The sequence below is a fragment of the Maylandia zebra genome, linkage group LG23 (assembly GCF_041146795.1).
Source record: "Maylandia zebra isolate NMK-2024a linkage group LG23, Mzebra_GT3a, whole genome shotgun sequence".
Taxonomy (NCBI): Eukaryota; Metazoa; Chordata; class Actinopteri; order Cichliformes; family Cichlidae; genus Maylandia; species Maylandia zebra.
In genome coordinates, this window is record NC_135188.1 from 26,505,321 (window position 1) to 26,527,501 (window position 22,181).

A 22,181-nucleotide genomic window follows, 5' to 3' on the forward strand; every position below is an offset into this window, starting at 1 on the left:
CGCCTTTTGTAAACCGAGCAGAGCTTCCGACTTACTTCTGACATGGTTTTCTGCGCAGTACAACATGTCGGCAGCATGGATAAAGTTGTAGCCCGAGCCTTTCCTACTGATCTCTATCTCGGAGTAGCCCAGAACCAGCTTCGCTCTGTGGACGAAACACACGCCAGACTTCACTTGAGCGCCACAGCTTCATTCAGACGTTCAGTGAGAGATTCAAACAGCTCTCTGTGCCTTACCTTGCGTCGACGCCTATGGGTGTGAAGTCCATCTTGTGTTTGGTCTGGAACATGAGAGTCTTGGTGCGGATCTCCAGGATGGACGGCTGCTGCATCGGCGTTGCGATGGCAAACAGAGCAAGCTGCGGAGGAACCAGTGACCCATCCTCCGACACGTGGTTCTGATTGTGGAGAAACTTGAGGCGGCCGTGGAAGTTCAAAGCCTAAAGACAAGCACACAGTTTTAAGAATAAAGACCTCCCTTTAGGCCAGGAACATCTTGTGGATCCCGGTGCAGTGAGGCGTGTTGGTGTGTGTGTTTACCAGGAAGCCAGACGAGTTGTCGAGTAGGCAGCGCAGGCGGCAGCAGAAGTTCCTCTCCAGGAAGGACGAGTTCTCTGGAGGGACGGCATGCGGGTCGTAGCTCACTATGTTTCTGCTGATCTCAGGGTTGCTCTGGTCACCTGGAGCGATGAGGAAACATTCATCTTTAGATTATTACATGAAGCAATACGATGCAAAAGAATTAAAACGAGCACCGCAGATACACAAAATCACACTGGAAAATGTAGACTGCAGCAGCAAAGAGACGTGACCATGTTTCTGGCTCCTCCTCTGCAGGTCACCTGGACAGGTGTGATCACTGTGCAGTGTGGGCAGACTTACTGGGGCCGTCGGCGCCCTCTGTGTTTGGGTTGAAAGAGAAGTGGAGCTGCTGTCTGAAGAAAGCTCGGTCGTCTGTGTGGATCAGCTCAAACACGCTCTGATGGACGACGTCCGACTGGAAGCAGGAAGCAGAAACATATTTTTAACGACAAAACCTCAAAACTTTCCTCTGACACAAGCGGTTGCTCTTCACGTCTAGTGCTTTGTCTTTTTTAACCTTTTAAAATATTTTCAGTTAAGCTTATTTCTTCATTTTATCAATTGCACTTACAACCCATCATCTTTCTTCTTGGTTCAATGTCCTATTTCTCCTTTGCTTGTTCCATCTAGTTTTCCTACAGTGCTTTTATGTCTTTGATTTTTTCACTTTGTTTGTTTTGTTTATTTTTTCCACTCACTTTACATCGCTTCATGATATTTTTGTAGTTGCTTTGTGTCTTCTTTACTAGTTTCACCCATTTCCTTTATGATTTCACATCACTGTGAGAACAGTTTTACTACTTTTTTATCTCTTTGCAGTCTCTTTTCTTCTTCTTTGGTTGGTTTTGTAGTTGGTTTGTGTCTTTTAACTGTTTATCTCTTTTGCATGAATTTATGTTCATTTTTATGTTTTTCTGTTCTCTCATTAAACAACAAACAAAAAATTGTAAAAACAAAAACCCAAAAACTATAATATTATGATATGTTAAATTGCAAATGCAACGCAGGGAAAATCACCATGGAAAAAAACACCAGAAAGGTAATCAAAAACTCTTAATTTCTTTAAGTCTTCAGGAATAGTTCTCCAGGCTTCTTGATGGAATTTCATTTGGATGTTTTTTGCCTTTTGTTCTGACTTCTGCTTTCAGGAAGTCTGAATAAACTATTGCTCAAGGCCACCTTAAAAAACAGTCTGGCTCCTTGGAAGCAAAACAGAAAGAAACGAAGGGTGGTGCAATATTTTTGCACAGTACATATTTACATTTGACTGAAAATATTTCTCCCATAGAATGAAGTTATCATAAGTTAAAGTTACCTAAAAAAAAAAAAAGTCCCCAACCCCGTTTTGTTAATACAACACAGGAAAATGACCCTCACATGTCTTAAATAAAGGTGTGAAATAACAAGCGATGCAAAACCACAATAACATTAAAATTAACTTATGAAAAGATCGTAAAAGTACCTCCAGTAGTGTGGAGGAAATTTAGACCCTTCTTCTGTGTAAATGTGTTTGCATGTTTATCTGACTAAATACACCCAAAGCTAGTTTGAAACTTGTTAAAACCTTTTTAAATTAAATGCATACACCTAATTTGAATTTATATATAGTGATATTGACATTTTATTCCCATAACTAAACAAATGCTGTACTTTTTGTACAGTGTGACTTATTACATTACCATTGTGGCTACTGTGAGACAGAAAGCAGAGGTGGGCTTGCCTTTATTTTAAAGCTTTTTGAGTAAACGTAAACAATGTTGACCTCCATCCTGGTTTTCGTGAGCATCAGGCTCACAAACTGCACTAACAAAAGGTGTAAAGGACGTCACTTTCTTTCTGAGAACGACAAATATTAAATAATGGTTCCACAGACTCGGTCCTACGCCTTCCCACCTTTCCAGTGTTTGTCCTGCCGAGGTGCGTTCAAGAGCGATGATGCAGGTGTAAACACACATGGAGCGAATAATGCTCCCAGCAGTCAGAGCTGATGGACGGGGCTGGAAACAGAGGCGCTGTTGTTGTTGCTAAAGGAGCAAGGTGCTGAGAGAGCCACACCTCAGCAAACAAAGCTCAACACAAAACCCTCCTTTGTGAGCGATGCTGAAAAATGGCCTCGAACTTCTCATGAGGATTCGCTGGGCACAAAGCAGTCCTAAAGTGAGGATTTGTGGCTTTTTCTAGAGAAATACTCAGGCCCTTGATTTTTACAGTAATCTCCACGTTTTCTTCACGTCTGTTTCCTCTTTTGTCTCCTCCATGACTGTGCTCAGAGCTGCTCTATAAATACACTTTATAAAGTCATAAACAGTTGAAGCAGCTGGTGAGTTGGGGCTTTAAAAGTCACTGCAGCCTCCAAAACAAAACGTTTCCTGCCCTGATCTGCAGCCCCACTTCAGACCATGTTATGCATGTGAACGAGTGTTCAAATGTGTGTGTGTGTGTGTGAGGGCTGTTTACCACGTGCACTCTCTCCGGACAACATTTTTTTAGGGTTTTTTTTTCTTTTGCTTGTGCTTTTTCTTCCCAGACTACAGACTACATCTTTAACCCGGTTCAAACAGATTTGTTTATAAGTCAAGAGTTCACCGCTCACAAAGCATTTGTCATGCACGCACACATACTCACAGAAACAAACGCAGACACATGAGTCCCACACAACTCCACTACTTAGTCATTCGAAATACCGAAACTTTAAAAAATAAATCTTTCTTATGAAGTGATGAAGCAGCTTTTTTATTTTTCAAAAGTCACATTTTAAATGTTAATGCTTCTGATGTAACTTTTAGGATGTACTGAAACAATTCGGGTAAAAACCTGTAGTGCTGTTTGTCTAACTACAACAATGTCATGTCCCTACTGCTGAGTCGTGGCTTGTTTCTAAGGCTTGGTAACCATAGGGCCAGTTTACACACATTAACTAACTATACCCTGCCTGACCGTCCTGAGCCGTTCTAAATCTGAGAGCTTAGGTGGAGTACAGGGTTTAGTCAGACAAAAGCTGCTTCATTACAAAAAAAGTCCACTTTAGACTCATGAAATCCATATATATCAGCTGACCTGTAGGGTGTGCAGAAAAGGAGCACAAAACATTACAACCTGGAGACCTTGATTGAGCTGCAGGTATTTATTAAAGTCAAAGGAAAGAATCTGAATCACAACCAGCTGTGGGTTTCTCCAAAATCCCAATTTAGATTAAGCGTTTGTGTGATTGAAACGCACTATCTATATGAGCAAAGACAAAAAACGTATAATGGTAAATGTTTTTATTTAATCGGAACCTATAGCTGAGAAAAAGACTCACTGAAGCCTTGTCACTGGATTTTATGGCCAAATCTTAGGTGGAGTGCATGATTTCTCCTGCTTTATTTAAAGAAGTGTGGTGTACCCACCAGTAATATGTCTTTACTGGCTGCTGCTGATGTTAACGCAACTGAATTTCACTCGCTGAACAAGCAAAGTACAAAAACAACCTAAATGTCAAAATGAGAAAAAGACTGACTTGAGACCGACTTATGAAGGTGGAGTCATCTATTATAAACTGGTCAAGGCTGTGTGGGATCATGGAGGTTGAAGTAGCTGTAATCTTTGAATGGATTCAAAAGGATTTAACCGAGTCCAACGTATACGCTACGCCTAAGATCTGTGTCAACGACTGAACTGCAGGACGTGTAGAAGAACAGCAGAAAACATGATTCACAGCCAGACTCTGGCTGGTCCAGGTACTGAATTGGACCAATCCATGCATGCCATGTGGGGCTGCAGGTATTTATTCAAGTCAAAGCATCACAAGTGACTGTGAACAAAATGCAAAATTGTTTGATTTACTTTGAAAATTGGAAAAATACTATTTTTGATCCTGTTACATCAATTGGTCATGTAGAAGTGAAACATTTCAACATCTCTAAATGTGAGTCCCTGATTGATTTTGAATTCTAAGTCAAATACTCCTTGTTAGATTTTTTTGTGTTTTTGATCAGCTATTAAAAGTCAAAAGATTTACAAGCAGTCCGTGTTTGTGAGGAAAAAAAGAAGGCAATAGATTGAAATCTGTGTGACCTGACTTTCATGGACAACAAATGTGAACTGAAACCCACTGCTTGTTAGATGAAAGGCTGAAAAAATGCGGCGGTGTACTGTTAAAGGAGGTTTTTAAGAGGAACATCAGAGTTCAGGAGGTCACTGAAGTGGAAACAGGTTCTTGTGCAGTAAAAACTTATTTCTGCATGCAGGCTTCTCTTTTTACCAGCTGATTTGATAATTTCTGGAAACTGACCATTGTTGCTCCATAAAAGGAAAAACACGGCCCGCCTTCGGATTTAGTACATCCTTACTCTAAAATACAAAGACAAGTTATGTGCAAAGGCATAGCCTCACTGTCAGGCCTTTAGGTCGTTTAAAAAAACCTTCAATTTCAGAATCAGAATCAGTCGCAGTTCACAGGTTACTGGTTGGCTATGTCCTCCTGAGCCCCAGCCCATTGAAAGATACTGTTTTTCCTTGGGTCTCGGGTGGACCAGTTTAAGTACAATGAGAATCCCAAGGAGACTTGCAAACTGTCATATTAAGGATGATTTGATCTCATTTCACTGAAATACTTTGGAAGGAACGGTAATTCTTGTGAAAAGGGAAATGTGCCTGTAAAATGACAAATAGGTCCTTGATCTTGAGCACCGTATAGGTAACGACCCATTAAGTAATCACTAAACTAACTGTTGCTGGACGAGCAAACAACACATAGGTGGCAACGTTTAAAAGTTACACTTTCAACAGAGACGACTAGAACAACTGGACAATCCTGAGCATCTCGATATCACTTGTTATTTAATTCAAATATCCCTTTCTGGGATTTCATTACCTCGATGAGAATCAATTCATCAAGACATTAATACAAATGTATTTGTTCTTCTTGCTAGAATAAGATTTAATTTCAAAATAAACTCAAAATAAAGTCTCTTTAAAGTTTTAAAAGTGCAGCTTTTTATTCTAAAGCTTGATTTTTTTTCCATGTTTGTCTTGTAAAAATAAATCAAACCTGCACAGTGAAGGGTTACACAGGTTGAGGCCAGCTGAGACCAAATTGGAGCGTATGTGCCCCAGGCTGCTAAAATGAGCGAGACACCCCTGGGCTACGGTTTGATTTTAGCTTGGCACATCAGCGTTATACTCTTGGCAATCATTACTGGCTTTGTGGTATTGATTTAAGAATCTTTGGGCTGTGCATGCCAACTGCCTACACCTCAAGTGTGCACAGAGGCATGCCTAGGGTTGGCATAGGAGAGACTACCACTTCCTGTTAGCTCCTTTCTTACTCTCCTGGTTGAAGTTACACACATTTTAGCTTCGATTCTTTGAATAAACAAAGCCCGTGTTTATTTCTTGGTTTGTCATACAACAGTACCTATGATCTCCCCTTTATCAGCCACCAGCCTCAAGCAAGCAAGACTACACAGCTTCTCCAGCTGCAACTTGGTTGTTGTTGATGGTTTCTTCGCTGGGGATTAATTATTAAACATATTTGATTTTTCCTTTGTTCTGTGATTTTGAGTGTTGCCTGACGAGATGATCAGAAACTGGACCATAAATGACACAAAGGTTGCTGGAAGTTTATCCAAAACATAAAATTTCAGGTTATTACTCAAATAAAAAAACAGATTAGACGCCATTGTGAGAGATCTAGTGAAAAATCTACAGCAAGAATTCCATTTTATTAAAAATTCTTATCATTATTGTGTGCATGAGTTTTTAAAGATGTTTATTAAACCTTTGAGGTTGATACCAAACCTAATCTTAGGCAATCGGAACATGAAATTTGTGTTTGTTGTTGTTAAATTTTGGCAATGAGGGAACAGCAACAACATACAGCGTTGGGTAGGGATAGGGTTGAGAGGGTTAAAGGAGTTCTTACTTGGTATCTATTTTCTTCTGCTATGATTTCTATTCTTGACTTCCTGATGAGGAGCTCTGTGTATAAACAGTTTTATGTTACTAAACTGTTACTGACCATCTGTTCATCATGTGTTTTTTCCACCTGAATTCTTGGATGATGGGTCATGGAAGGTAAAATTTCAAGCTAGATTAGTCCAAACGGTCGTTTTGTTGGTTTGCTGCCACTTTTCAGACTGTTTCAAAGCTTTTTTCTTCCAATGCTGCTAGGTGGAAATAATTTGAATTCTTCATGATAGATCCTACCACTTTTCACATGCAAAAAAAAAAATATATATTACTATAACAATGAACATTTTTGACATTTTTATCCCACTTTTTACGTGGTGCAAGGATCTGAAGTACTGGTCATAATGTTTCTCTTATACCTGATGGAAGCCGAGGAAGTCCTGAATGGTGGGGGACGTGTAGAAGACGTAGCCTTCAGCTGTCACCACCAACACGAAGCCGCTCAACGCCTGGAGATCGAAAACAAGCTTTACCATCTTCGTTCTATCAGAATGTCTGAAATAAGCCACAAGCATGTGAAAGGCGTTACCTGAAGCAGCAGGTCTCCCTCAGAGAAGTTCACCCCATCGATGGAGGTCACTGTGGAAGTCGTGAAGGAGGAGGGGGCAGTGGAGGTTGCGGAGGATGGCTGCAGTGCCGAGCTCGCGCTGTTTCCTCCAAACATGATGCTCCGCTCGCTGGAGTAGCTGGAGTTGTTGTTCTGGCCCATCTTCATGGTGGCTGCAGGTGATGAAGATGAACAGTTAATTTGCTGAAGCTTTAAAACGTGTATGACATTTAAAACACCAACGAGGATTGCTTGGGGGGGGGGGTAAAAAAAAAAAGACTATTTTTCTTTGTTGTTGGATTTATTTTCCACTTTTGATTTTGTTTTAACACAGAAGACCCCACAGGGCCAAACCGAATGCAGTTTGAGACGTGCTAAACAAATAAAAAGTGATGCAAACATGACTCTGACCTCATCTTGAAACAGCTGGCTGTCTTATTACAAAACTGTCAAATTTCTCAAGAATCTCTGATGAAATATGAAGTGAGAAAAACACCAAAAGCGGAACATCACTGTCTCTTTCCATCAGGGTGGAGCTGCCTCCTGCTTCCTGTCATCTTACAACACCGTAACTCTGCTCTCCCTTCTCTTCCTCTTCCCTTTCTGGCACTTATCGATCAGCTATTATCCAAAAGAAAAACAAGAGAAAAAAATAACTGCCCCAAAGCAGCTTAGCACAGCCCCTCAGGGAGGAAGCAGGTGGTTTTCGAAGATGGAAGCCGGTCTTAAAGGGCGAAAGAAGGACTGAAGGAGTCTGGAGTGTTTTTACTACACTCGGTTGGTTTGTTGGTTTTTACTGTTTGTCTCGCACTGATATTGAGAGATGCATTTTACACTTCTGGATATTTTTTCTTTTCTTCGGCCTTGGTCTTTTACCGTCACAGTATTTTGCTTTTCCTTGTCTTGTAGAGCTCGTTGTAAAGTTTTTTTAGGATGCTCTTGTGTTTTTTTTTCTCACAGGGCATAAAAGGTCTGTGCAAATTTGCTTTTATATAGAGCAACACTAAAAAAGCACAGTGATTTGACAGAATCAAGCATTGGAACGCCTTTAAAACTCCAAAATACTAAATCTTGAAACTATAAAAACATCCTTAGCTCCAACATGTCTACTCTAAACATCAAAAATTACTAATATCTCACAGGTTCAGCTTCTTGATTTGTTGTTATTCTTCAAGTTTTATATAGCAAATTGAAATTGTTTTGGTTTTAGGGGGAGGGGAAACAGATTTAAAGATGAAAAATGAGTCGATTAATCCAGAAAATAATAGTGGCGGCCTTCACTCTGTGCAGACTGCTGGTTTAGAGTACTGGCAATGCTTCTGTCCCAGCCCAAGCGCTGGGTTTTGAAATTCAATTCCTGGAGGCTTGCTCAGCCCCCGTCCTTGTTAAAAGTCCAGGCTGAATGAGGATAACAGACGGAGCCACAAAATTACCCGTTGGCCTCGGCGTTTCCCCCCATGGACCAAACGCAGCGGGGAGGCAGCCATTTTGGACGACAGAGCTCATGTGAAGTGGTTGACGGAGGCCCTGGGAGCTGCCGGAGAGGCTTGGATCGATCTGGTTTTCTAAGAGCACAAGAGGAGTTGCGTTGCAGCCTCTTCTCCAACAAAACAATCATAAAGGCATTTCGTGTATAATTTAGAGATACTGGATAAAAACCCTCGGATTATAACTGCCTGAAAACAAAAATCACACAGAGCTTTTTTAGGAAAGAAACTCTTCCCTGCAATGATTATGTTTGACAAGCTCAAACTTTGCTCTGAAATGGGGCCTTCAGCAAAGTCTTCTAAATGATTAAAGGCACAAAACTAGAGGCTGTGGAAAAATGCAACTCCAATGTGGATTAAACATGGGAAAAGTTTTGAATAATAAAGTCAGTTTAAGTACAAGAAGTCCTTAAGAGGTGGGTTTTTTCTACTCTTGGATCTTAATGATGTCATAGAGAGTGAATATCTCTGATTATAGTCATTGGAGACACACAGCTCCCTAATTTATCAACTCACTGTAACACGTACAGGTATATTAGTGATGCTCTATGGCCAGAAAAAGCAACAAAAGTACCAGATTTGAGCACTCAAGCCAGAATTCGAACGACTCGATGATCTTTTATTGAATTTTTGACACAAAGTTAAATAATTCAGTTTTGATATGCTCTGTTTGGTTTAAGTTGCTTTAAAGTCAAATATGTGGTTAAATAAAACAAGCACGGAGAATATCAGGAACATTTTCCCAACTACTGGGATCTTCCAAGGGAAAGACTTCAGTTTGCTTGGAGCCATAAAAATACCACCAGAGCCAGATAATCTGATATTTGCCTGGTACAAAGACAGGAACATGCCGGAGGAAAAGCAAACCAGATGGGTTGGTTAAACACACTGAAGCACACGGAAAGGAAATGTACCAGTGTGGGCTAAACTGGGCACATGAGCGTCAGTGCGTGAGTTTCCTGAGAGAGAGAGGCAGCATTACATTTCAGAGTTTATATCAAAAGACACATTCTTGACCACACAAACGATCTGGTACACATAATAATCTGAGGTATGGAACGCTTGGTACAAATATTAAAATACACCAAAAAGCCAAAGAAACATACCCTGCAGAGACGGCTACATCTTTAGCTTGGTAAAAGATAGAAATCAGTTTCTTCTTTAAATGTTGTAATTAATGGTACTGCATGGACTTAACACTGGAATGTACAAAATGCTGGGGTGCTTCCAAGCTCTGATATGGTATTATTTAATTGGGACAAAAGTAATTAATTAAAAAAAACTATAAAAATGACATCAAAAAGAGTTTATATGTGAAAGTCACTACAAGTGGATAACGCATATGTCAAGCTACGTCATGATACATTATGACAGAATATTGTACGATATGTGAGATATGATATCGTAAAATACGATAAGCTATAAAAGGGTAAGTCATCTTGACACGGTAAGAGAAAACAGGATAATGACACAATACTGGATGATACAGTGATATCATACGATATTTTACAATACAATAAGTTAAGATACGATACAGCATGACATTGATTTTAATTTAAATACCACCTTTGGTGAAGAAGCAAACATTAACAGCAAAATTCACGCCCAAACCTGCTCATACATAGCACAAGATTATATAAGCAACTGTACTAACAAATGCACAAACAACAATAAGATAATGGCTGGACTCTAAATAACAACAAAAGGATCTCTAAGTTAACAGTCTGGAGACTGTTCATGGAAAATTTACAGTGACCATTTGATTCTGTGTGATTTTCACCATACAAAGCTTCATTGTATAAATCCACAGAGCACAAATAACAACATGCTAAACCACATTACGAAAAGTTGCATTACAATGCTCCGTTTTTGTTTTTTTTATATGATAGCATGATGAAATGCAGGATGAAGCTTAAAGCTCAGCTCAAAGATGATTACTGTTTACCTGTGGGTAGCATATTGGCTTCTTTTAGTAAGTTCCCATCGAGCACTGTGGGTGTGTCAACATGCATACTTCAATAACAGACTCATTTTTAATCCCATGCTTCTTTGCTTTCTCCCCCATCTCAGGAAGTTTTCCCCCCGGTACCATGCCAAATGTTTTACTGCTCCCACAGCACGCTTTGCACAGCATTTAACATGATTTATGGGAAAACATAACAGCACCAATCGATTTCACGCCTTCTCGCAAGTCATGAATTTGAATACTGAATCCTTTTTTCTCGCAGGCCTACAGCAGCATTTACAGGATCAGTCTGAGGAGTTATGTACAGACATGATTTTATTTTGACTGTGTTTATCGAGCTAGGAAATATTTACCTGCTTAATGGGTTTAGATTCCCACAGGGAAGCGTCCCGGCACAACCATAGGCATTTAGGTTGGGGTATTTAGCAACTCTATGAGGGCAGTTGTTGACAGCTATAGGTAATGCTAATAAAAACTGTACAAGAACTTCTGACATGGCTGATTTCAGTCATTCAGCAGTGAAAAAATGCTGATTAGCCACATTCCCAGGAGTCCAATTTGACGTTGTCTGCTATATCTCATCATCAGTTCCCATCACCAAAGATATTTCACCAGTATTTTATTTTAAAGAAGAAGAGAAAATAAGTTCTTCCATTTGTTTTTGATATTTTGGTTACATAGGCTTAATAGAGAATAGATTATTTTTCCTTCATTTTTAATGCCACATTTCATGTACCCATTTGATGTTTAACATGGAATTCTTTTAAATAACTGCATTGTACGCTTGCATAACATCACTACACTGATAGGAGATTTAAAAACGTAAGATCTCTCCAAAAAGTGTTTGCCACACAATCGCAGAAGCTAAAGTCAACAAATCAGGAATCAAAATGTGTTGGGAAGTATGGGGAGTGCTTGGTGACAAACAGGGATTATAAAAATGCATAGAGCTTCTAAGGAGGGGGAAAAGACAAAGACAGGAAGTAATACAACAAAAGGTGCCACAGAAAGCCAACTACCAAAACAAGACAAGAAGTAAAAACAGAGACAAAAAGAGACACTGGAAAAATGCAAAGAAACCACAGCTCTGTAAAATGACTGTGAAGTCATTTGTCTCAGGGAATCAACTGAAATGAGCAAAACCCAGTCGATCACCAGACACCACACAAGCCTCATCTACAGTCTGTGGCTACAGGATTATTGTAGCCAAAGTAGCTTATTTGTCAGCAGGGAGCAGGGAATATATATCAATGCGTCAACGCGTTAACAAGCTAACCGCACTAACGAGCTAAGTGCACTAACGTGCTAACCGCTCTAACTCGTTGACAGAGATTTGCCGTGTTAATGCGGTTATGGCGTTAATCTCATTAAAATGAGATTAACGCTGACAGCACTAATATATATATATATGTATATGTATATATGCAGGGGTGCACATAAGTGGTCCGCAGGTGCGCATTTGCTGTCAAAATAAAAGACGTGCACCAGATAAGAAGATGCAAACGTGCGTTTGCGTACATAAAATTTTCTGGAGGAGGACAGACATTTGTTTAGAACTCTTAAAGATGTCGAAGAAGCAAGCTCCTTTAAGCAATTACTTTGGTGTTCCTCCACCTCCAAAGAAATGTCAGAAGGAGTCCGAACCACAAAAGAAGCACATATTCTCGGAAAAGTGGTTGCAGAACGTGAGCTGGCTTCAAACAAATGATGAACGCACAGAGATGTGGTGCAGAATATGCCGTGAAAATCCCACTCTAGCAGACAAAACCAGTGTCTTTTATATGTATGCAAACGCGCGTTGCAACTTCTTATCTGTTGCGGGTCTTTTATTTTGACAGCGAATATATCTATCTATCTATCTATCTATCTATCCATCTATCCATCTATCTATCTATCTACCTATATATACATATATACACATACATATATATGTATGTATACGTATATATATATATATATATATATATATATATATATATATATATATATATATATATATATATATATATACACACACACATATACGTATACATATATATATATATGGTTATGGCGTTCCATGTATGCCTTGCCTGCTAGCATCTTGCACCCTGCTGTTATGTGCTGGATTGTCTCTGGGGCATCTTTACACAGCCTGCACCTGGGGTCTTGCCTGGTGTGATAGACCCCAGCCTCTATAGATCTTGTACTCAGAGCTTGTTCTTGTGCTGCCATGATTAGTGCCTCTGTGCTGTCTTTCAGTCCAGCTTTGTCCAGCCACTGGTAGGATTTCTGGATATCAGCCACCTCCTCTATCTGCCGGTGGTACATACCGTGCAGGGGCCTGTCTTTCCATGATGGTTCCTCGTCTCCCTCCTCTTTCTTGGGTTTCTGCTGCCTGAGGTATTCACTGAGCACTCGGTCAGTTGGGGCCATCTTCCCAATGTATTCTTGGATGTTTGTTGTCTCATCCTGGACTGTGGTGCTGACACTCACCAGTCCCCGGCCCCCTTCCTTCCGCTTAGCGTACAGCCTCAGGGTGCTGGACTTGGGGTGAAACCCTCCATGCATGGTAAGGAGCTTTCTTGTCTTTATGTCAGTGGCTTCTATCTCCTCCTTTGGCCAGCCTATTACCCCAGCAGGGTACCTGATCACGGGTAGGTGTTGATGGCCCGGATCTTGTTCTTACCATTCAGCTGACTCCTCAGGACTTGCCTGACCCTCTGCAGGTACTTGGTGGTTGCAGCTTTTCTAGCGGCCTCTTCATGGTTCCCATTCACCTGCGGGATCCCCAGGTACTTGTAACTGTTCTCTATGTCTACAATGTTGCCTTCTGGTAGTTCAATCCCCTCAGTTCTGACTACCTTCCCTCTCTTTGTTATCATCCGACTACACTTCTGCAGTCCGAATGACATTCCAATGTCATTGCTGTATAGCCTGGTAGTGTGGATCAGTGAATCGATGTCTCGTTCACTCTTGGCATACAGTTTGATGTCATCCATGTACAGGAGGTGGCTGACAACTGCTCTGTTCCGTAGTCGGTATCCGTAGCCAGTCTTGTTAATGATCTCACTGAGGGGGTTCAGGCCTATGCAGAACAGCAGTGGGGACAGAGCATCTCCTTGGTAGATCCCGCACTTGATGGTGACTTGTGCTATGGGCTTGGAGTTGGCCTCTAGTGTTGTACGCCACATCCCCGTTAAGTTCACGATGAAGGCTCTTAGGGTCCCATTGATCTTGTACAATTCTAGGAATTCCAGTATCCAGCTGTGTGGCATTGAGTCATAGGCCTTCTTGTAATCAATCCAGGCAGTGCACAGTAGCTGGTGTTTTGCGCCTCTGGTATTCTTGCCAATTCCTTTCTGTGTCCTGCTCATGTATTGACCCATGTGCCTGTTCATCTTAGCGGATATGATGCCTGACAGGAGCTTCCATGTAGTACTGAGGCAGGTTATTGGTCGGTAGTTGGAGGGGACTGGTCCCTTCTTGGGGTCCTTGGGGATCAGGACCGTCTGACCTTCGGTTAGCCATTCCGGGTGTCTCTCGTTAACTAGCAGCTGGTTCATTTGTGCTGCCAGACGCTCGTGGAGTGCAGTCAGCTTCTTTAGCCAGTAGGCGTGAACCATGTCGGGCCCTGGTGCTGTCCAACTCTTCATACTGGAGACCCTTTCTTGGATATCTGCCACTGTGATGGTTACTGGACCCTGTTCAGGGAGGTCGCTGTGGTCTGCCCTCAGATCCACTAGCCACTGAGCATTGCCGTTATGGGTTGCGTCCTTCTCCCATATGCTCTTCTAGTATTGCTCCGTCTCCAGCCTTGGTGGTGCTGTTCTCTTATTATTATTGTTCCCTTGCCACTGAGAGTACACCTTTGCTCGTTCTGTGGAGAACAGCTGGTTTATTCTCCTGCCTTCTATCTCTCTGGTGTACCTCCTCAAGCGGCTGGCCAAGGCTGTGAGTCTTTGCTTGGCAGTTTCCAAGGCCTCAGGTATGGACAGCTTGCTGTATTTCTTATGCACCTGCTTTGTCGCACCTTTCTGCAACTCCGATAGTTGGCTAACCTCCCTCCGTGCTACTTTGATCTTGCCCTCTAGCCTCCTTCTCCATGGAGGGTACTGCCCCTTGTGGCTGTTCAACTTGTAGCCAAGCATCTCACTGATCACTGCTGCCGTATTGTAGATCAGCTTGTTGGTGTCGGTAATCGTGGTTGTAGTTATTGTCCGTAGTGCTGCATTAACATCATCTAGCAGACCTTCTGAGGGTACTTCACGTAATCTTGGTAACCGGCTACGGTGGATCCAGGTTTCAAGCTTGGCCATGATCCTATTTTTCAGGTCAGTTCCTCTTGCACTCAACGATCCTTCTCCTATTGCACTTGGGGCTATGTGCCCAATCTCGGGTGGGGGTGATGATATCTCCCCCCTGACCTGGCGTCCTGACTCCTCCTTGCCGTAGCATTTGTGTTGTACCTCGTCAATCTCTAGCTGTGAGAGCAGTCCCTTCTTTCGAATGTTGGAACATTGAGCTACTAGTTGTTTCGCCGTCATTGTGGATGTTGTGGATGTTACTTGCGTAGTAGCATTCCAACAAAGCCCTGTTTTCGTCTCTTGCCCACCGATGCCTTCTTGTTCCAGTAGCCCACTTTTCGTCAGGGTGCCCTGGTTCCTCAGCACCTGACGCGGACCTTGTTGATCCGGCTGAGCGCTCAACACAGACAGCGCTATCGTCAGAAGGAAGAGCGCAGGGCAAGCTAGCGAGACAGAAGTTAAGCTCTCCTTGCAACATATATATATATATATATATATATATATATATATATATATATATATATATATAGTTTTAGGTAAGACTACTTTTCATGCTCTGTAACATACCGTTTATCTAAGTGCACATTAGCCTGTTATCAACTGTTAGGTAAAGATTGGGTGGCTTTACTTTGCCTGTGAATACAACAATGGTCATCAAGATGGTTTGTAAAACTGGCTTTCAAAACAGCCAGCGCATAGCTGCTGTATGTTTATGCACTTGCTTGTTATCAGATCACTGTTGGCAGCGTAGGTGTGCACAGCACTAAAAAGTGAGTCCCTGCATGTGTGGTATAGTGTCAGCACAGTTTCATTACCACAATTTATAAGCTCTGTACCCATGTGTATGTATACAGTATATTCTTCCTGTAACAAATGTTTATCTTATTTGCGATTGTCACAATCATATAAAGAAATTTAAATAATCAATGCATATTTTACACCAAAAATAATTTATATAGTTCCTCCTGAGTGTGCTACTCAAACCATATTCCCCAAGCACCCATGATGTGAAAGATGGGTGGCCACACACTTTATGAGCTGGGACTTATAGTTTATATATAGTTATATAGTATAGTTTCACACTTTTGGCTATATTAAAGATACAATGGACAGTAGAGAAAGCAACAGCATTAATGCTGCTATGCTCGTCAGGCTTTTCAGCACATGTTAAAAGTATCCAGCTTGCTGAACTTGATAAATTAAACACAGTTTCTTTGCATTAGACCTGTGATGGAGTGACAACCTGTCCAGGGTGTAGCATGCCTCTTTCCCAGTGACAGTTGGGATAAGGTCCAGCCCAACCACAACCTTGATCTGCATAAGCGGAAGAAGATAAGTGGCTGGAATTGAAGACGCAGGAAACAAAACAACTGCAACAAAACAGTCGATAACATCCAAAAAGTACAGCCCCTGCAGCTCATGCTGAGCTCAGAAAAAGACTGTTAGTAAATAATCCTCGTGCTTCAAGAGCTTTACAGAGGAGTCTGTGGCTGAAGCACGTGATCCACACATGTGGGATTTATGCCATTCTTTAATTTCTTTCATTCGTTACTAAAGAAGAAGAGAAGAAACTTCAATCAATCTTAGAATCATAATCATCTTATATACAGTAAATATAAGAAATAACCTTTGTTATGAAATAACCTGGCATCCTGGTGCACCTACTCACTCTCATAACACCTATTTTGACTTCCTTTCTGTAATACAAACATTGCTTCATGATGTAGGAATGCCAGATATTAATTTCTCAACAGATGACTCTAAATTTAGTCATCCACCATGTGAATAAAAGTGACACTTACGGTAACAAAATGTACTGCAATTTAAACAGAAACTGGACAGGATGGGACTTGTTGTCTTAGTGAGACACACTTTATTGAACTGATTGATGATTAGAGGTGTAAATGCCAAGCAGCTGTCAATAACACACACAATATGCGCTGTATGTGTGAACAAATATCGAGTTAAGCTGTATACCAGCCAAAACTAATCACAAGAATTCTTGAAGTGTGCGTCCTTGTCTTCGGTTTCACCGTTGGCTCAGTGTGGTTTGAGTGCGTGTGTGGGGCGTGGGGGTGGGGTGGGGGGGTTGAGCTGTTTGTCTGGGCATGCCCAGAGAGAGCCTGTAACACAGTCATAGCTAGAGGCATCTGGTTTAGTGGTTCAGCATCTAAGTACAGCAACAATGAGCTATTTTAGTCACAAAAAGAAGAAGACAGACGTGTGATTAACATGAGGAAGAAGAAAACATAAAAGAAGGTTGTGAGGTATAAATAGAGAAAGTGCCAAAGTGATAATTGACAAAAATCAAAGAATAAAAAACAAAATAAGCCACACAAAGAATTGGAAAATTCTTGCTGCAAAAACAAGTGTTACAATACGATAAGGACTAGATTAAATTTAAAAAAAGAAAAGAAAAGAAAAGAAAAAAAAAAGAGAGGACCGACACAGGTGCCCTGGGGAACTCCCCACTCTGGTAAAACTACTTCTTTCATCCTGCTACCCATATACTAATATTTAAAGTTAACCCATTCTGCTTTTCATTATTTTCTGTCATATACATACATCCTGTTCAAATAATGAGTATCAGTGTATGCAGATTTTTTTCACTCTAGCAGAGAAATGAGAATCAAGTTATGGAGCTGAAAAGCAGTAAAATAGCTCCCTTTAAAAATGTGAGATAAAAATAAGTTGATTTAAAACAAAAAGAAAACAGAAACAAAAATAAACTCTAGACCAGCGGTCCCCAACCCCCAGGCCTCGGACCGGTACCGGTCCGTGAGTCGTTTGGTACCAGGCCACGAGAGTTGAGGCTCAGGTGTGAAATGTATGGTTTTCAGGGTTTTTGTCGGTTTTCAGCATTATTTTGTTATCGTTTTTATCGTTAACTCAGTTTTCCTGGGTCTTTTCACGTGTGTTATGAATAAATTCTCTTTTTTTTCAGTACCGGTACTAGTTTTATTTTGTTGTATTTATCCGCAACACCTTAAAGGCCGGTCCATGAAAATATTGTCGGGCATAAACTAGTCCGTGGCGCAAAAAAGGTTGGAGACTGCTGCTCTAGACGACCTATGCAGGTGCCCTGAGGAACTCTCAGCTCTGTTTGTGATGTGGTAAAAACCTCACTTCATTCACCCCTCTCCCTCAAAAAGGGTTACATTTAACAACGAGCAGCTGACTCCTACCAACTTCCACAGCCCTAGTAAAACAGGACAAGCCCCTCAATAGCACCCTCACCCCTCCACTTCTTCTTCTATGGCTTTTTTTAATGGCAACAAGACCCCGCTACAGTTTTAGTGTAAACTTTTCAAAAAGAGCTCTGGTGCTCCTACTATGCCGTTCCCATGCTCATATTTTTCAGTAAGTACAATTTCAACAGTAAAACTGTGGCAGAAGTATAAACTGAAGGGGAAAAAGCTAAACTAAACTAAAAAAGTTGGTTAATATGATTTTATTAAATGTCAAATGAAGGTTAGTATGAGCACAAAACCCATTTCTCTCCCCATTACTTATTTGAAGTAGCAACTTCAAATGCTATTTACAGAAGGATGGGTTGAAACACTGGCATGAAAATGTTTTAAGGATTAAAAATTAATTAAGAGTTAAATAATGTGCAGACCCTTTTCCCTTAAATATAGTTCATATCTAAAGAATTTTATCTGAAAGTGAGCACACATTTTTTTTAATCTTCAGTCCAAATTGAAAGATATTCCATTTGTTATTATAAATAACTTTAAAAAACAAAAATGGGTCTGTTGCGCTTTTGATAAACTTTGCAAATTACTGTTGGTTCTAATATAACTTATTCAAATTTTGATATTATGTAATCTAAGAGGAAACTGCGCTTAGTAAATGCATACTAAGAAAATTTGCGGCTGAGAATAATGCATTTAAAACATCCACATATAAGGTAGAGAAGTATTAAAACAATTCTTATGAGTTTTCACATCTGTCACTGTAATTTAAGAGATCATTCTCACTTCGAGACACTCCATCTGTGGATCCTTTAAAACCATCTTTCGTATGAGTTCAAGCTTTCAGCGCTGAACCTCTCTGCACTTGTTGACCTCCTAATCAAACCCACAGTACATGAAATAATTTTAGGCTGGCACAAATCTTGAAACTCCCCCCTAACCTCCTCATCTCTCTTTTCTCTACATCTCCACCACCCCACCCCCTCCATTCTCCAATCTCGCAACACCCGCTCTCAAGCACTTTGTGGTTTTTTCGCTCGACTTTGAAACCCAAGAACTAAATGGAGTCATTGTTCTCCATCTCTTTAGACTGCAGAATGGAGCGGGTGTGTGTGTGTGTGTGTGTGTGTGTGTGTGTGTGTGTGTGTGTGTGTGTGACAGGGTATCGGGATCTCCAACACTCATGCTCTATCTCTCTCTCTCTCTCTCACTTTCTGATCCTCTCTGTGCAGGTTTGGGCATGAATGTCGAGAACTTTGCAAAAGTAGGGCTTGTCTGGTTAGGAAATCGAGAAGGGGTTTAGATTCAAAGCTCCACTGTGAGTGCTTTTGCATTTGGCGTTTGGCTTTAAATCAACACTTTGTGTTTTTAAAATGAGTCACTATCTGATTAATCAGTGACATTTGCTTAAATTTGGCACAAACTGTCATTGTTTGGGGGCTAATTTCATGCAGACTTGTGGAGCCTAAAATATACATTCATGTTTTTCAACAGATTGTCTGTACTTCCCCCCAAAAAGGTTGCGATTAGCTTGAAAAAGCAGCCTGAAACAGAAGCCAGAAGAAGAACAAACTTTTAACCAGCTTTTTTATCTTGAATGCTGTTTTCTGGAAACGACCAAAGATGTGATTGAAACTATGGAAAGCAGAAGAAATGTACAGACTCTTTTGAGAAATTCCCAATGATGGAATTGTTTTCCTTAAGCTTTTTTTTTACTTTTGGGTTCATTGCATTAAAATAAACGTGTTTAATTTGTTAAGTATCCATATTCACAGTATGAAATGCATCAATGAAAACCATCTTGAACAATAAGGCCTACTGACCATATGCAAGAATTTCACTGAGAGTTATATAATACATGTATAAAAATTTGAGTTAAAGATCTTATTTAATCTACTAGCTAATATACAAATATTTTATTATTTTTAAGTAATTTACTCATTACTCAGTTTGAAGAAAAATGTCAGTATCTGATTGTTCCACCTTCTTAAATACAAGAATATGTTGCTTTTTGCTTCTTGCATGACAATAATTTAAATATTTTGTAAGTTTTGAACTCTCAGTTGGACAAAATAAGGCATTTAATCACTTTTGATGGATTTGTAATGTCATGAAATAACTTGGATTTGGACAAGGAACTGGAGAGCAGCTGGACAGATGAATAAGACACTTAAATCCTCTAGACCCTAAACTGATTACTAGAGTTCTGAGGACTTTCCAGAGGAATCTGTTTTGTGTGTGTGTGTGTGTGTGTGTGTGTGTGTGTGTGTGTGTGTGTGTGTGTGTGTGTGTGTGTGTGTGTGTGTGTGTGTGTTTTATAAGTTTTAGATAGTCAGTGCTTTTGGAACTATGGATTCCCCTATCAAATGTACATTTGCAAATGGTAAATACTGGAGGTTCTAATAATCTGAAAGGTCCTTTATAAACCAAATATAAATATTAACTTCAAAGTCCGAGCCAAGAAAAGAGATTGTGCTCCTGTGCTCATTTACAGTTTTCATTACTCTTGGACTCCACTAGAAAAGCTTTGCATGATTAACCTAACGAAAAACATCACTGATTCCATTTAAAGATCAACCAATTCAGGGTCTGCAGTCCAAGCTTGCTTCAGTCTTCATGCTATTAATTACATTTTCTTTTTTTAAAATCGTAAATTCATTTCACAAAACCCTTTTTGTTCTTTCTTGTTTATTCTCAGACAGTAAAAGTTACCCTTATAGTAACTTTATAGTTAAAAAAAAGCTCACCTGGATAACCTTCTGCGCTTCCTTTTGGCAAATATCATGAAGGCCATGCAACTTAATATGCTACAGCCTGCCCAGAGTTTTTGCTGCATCTGCAAGCAGCTTTGCAACCCACTTTCACCGGCTCTGCTGGTTGATTGATGCCTGCTCTATTCTGTCTTACTGCTGTAAATATAAATCACCACAAATGGAAATGCTATTTTCTTTTCACTGAAGTTTTACCTTCCTTTCCACCTCTAGAACTGATTGTGTCAACCTGCCAATCATTTTGATTAACAGCTGTTTACCACTGAGGCGCCCTCAACGCTTTGATAGCCGATTTTGACACTAATGTTCATATTGTTTTCTAACTGCTTCTCTTCCTGCCCCCTCCTCCATTGTCGTTATGGTGACTTCCTGCTTTGTGGTTTAAAGTTTCAGCATGATAACCACAGCTATTTCACTGATGGCCGCACCCACCCGTCCAAAAATGGCAAACAAGCCGATGTCGCAACCATGAAAGAAAATAAAAGCCCAATTACATGCAAACCGGACTGAAACAGGCGCTGTTTACTCATCGTTACTTTAATGGTTTATACACAGAGTAGAATCTTTTTTCCAATATGTCTCATCAAATCAAAATCTTTAAGGACACCTGCATACCTGCATGCTTCTACTGAAGCAGTAGCTTTATTGGCCAGTTTTTACTCGAGTCCTGAATTTCAAATATTTAAATCAAACTTTAAATCAACCAAATCTGACTCTAACATAGAAGATGAGCCTCGTCTCAATGCCTCGTACAACGATATGACCCTTGAAACTTTACCCCAGATGCACTTGGTGAAGTTTTCTCCAATGAATCATCTGAAAATAGATCAAACACCTGCAGTACCAACAGTTGTTTCTGCTACTATACGTTACAGACATTTAATTGGTGCAGTTTTGTTATTGAAACTATACAGTCATAGTGGTCTCTTTTAGTTCTAAGGTTTTACATATCAGGACAAAAAGTAATCTCAACCTCCACATGTCTTAAAATTAGGCAAATACAACCGTTCAGTTCAGGAGCAAACCTCGATGAACTCTTCTTGTAAAGAAGAGTGGGCCAAAAAATCCTACACAGTGATCTGAGAGACCGATAAAGTCAAACAGAAAACAATTACTCTGTGGTTCTACAAGCTACCGAGTCATAGTTTGCGCTTAGTTTTTCTGCATTTCTGGCGTAGCTTTAATTAAATAAATAATGACACAGTGTAATCTGTCATGTGTTGTTCATCTGAGTGTGCTCAGGACCAGATTATTTTCATTATGTCCTTATACATGAAAAGTCAGAAGTGAAAAAGCATCTACTTTCTTTTTCTTGCATGACTATGTGCAGTGGAAAAGGTAAACAGTGCATGAGAAACAGAGCAGGCATCTTTGGTAACGCATGTTAGAGGTTTCTG

The 22,181-nt window shown here is 40.4% G+C and overlaps 1 protein-coding gene across 1 annotated transcript in view; it reads right to left on the reverse strand.

The window, feature by feature from the left end:
* Positions 1–22,181, reverse strand: part of ahr2 (aryl hydrocarbon receptor 2) — a 97,122-nt gene that overhangs the window by 8,044 nt on the left and 66,897 nt on the right. The window contains exons 3-8 of the mRNA XM_004563317.5: positions 7,063–7,253; positions 6,893–6,982; positions 882–996; positions 540–679; positions 237–439; positions 36–145 (exon numbers count right to left, since the gene is read on the reverse strand). Coding sequence (XP_004563374.3) covers positions 36–145; positions 237–439; positions 540–679; positions 882–996; positions 6,893–6,982; positions 7,063–7,253 — 849 coding nt within the window. The remainder of the gene's footprint in view (positions 1–35; positions 146–236; positions 440–539; positions 680–881; positions 997–6,892; positions 6,983–7,062; positions 7,254–22,181) is intronic.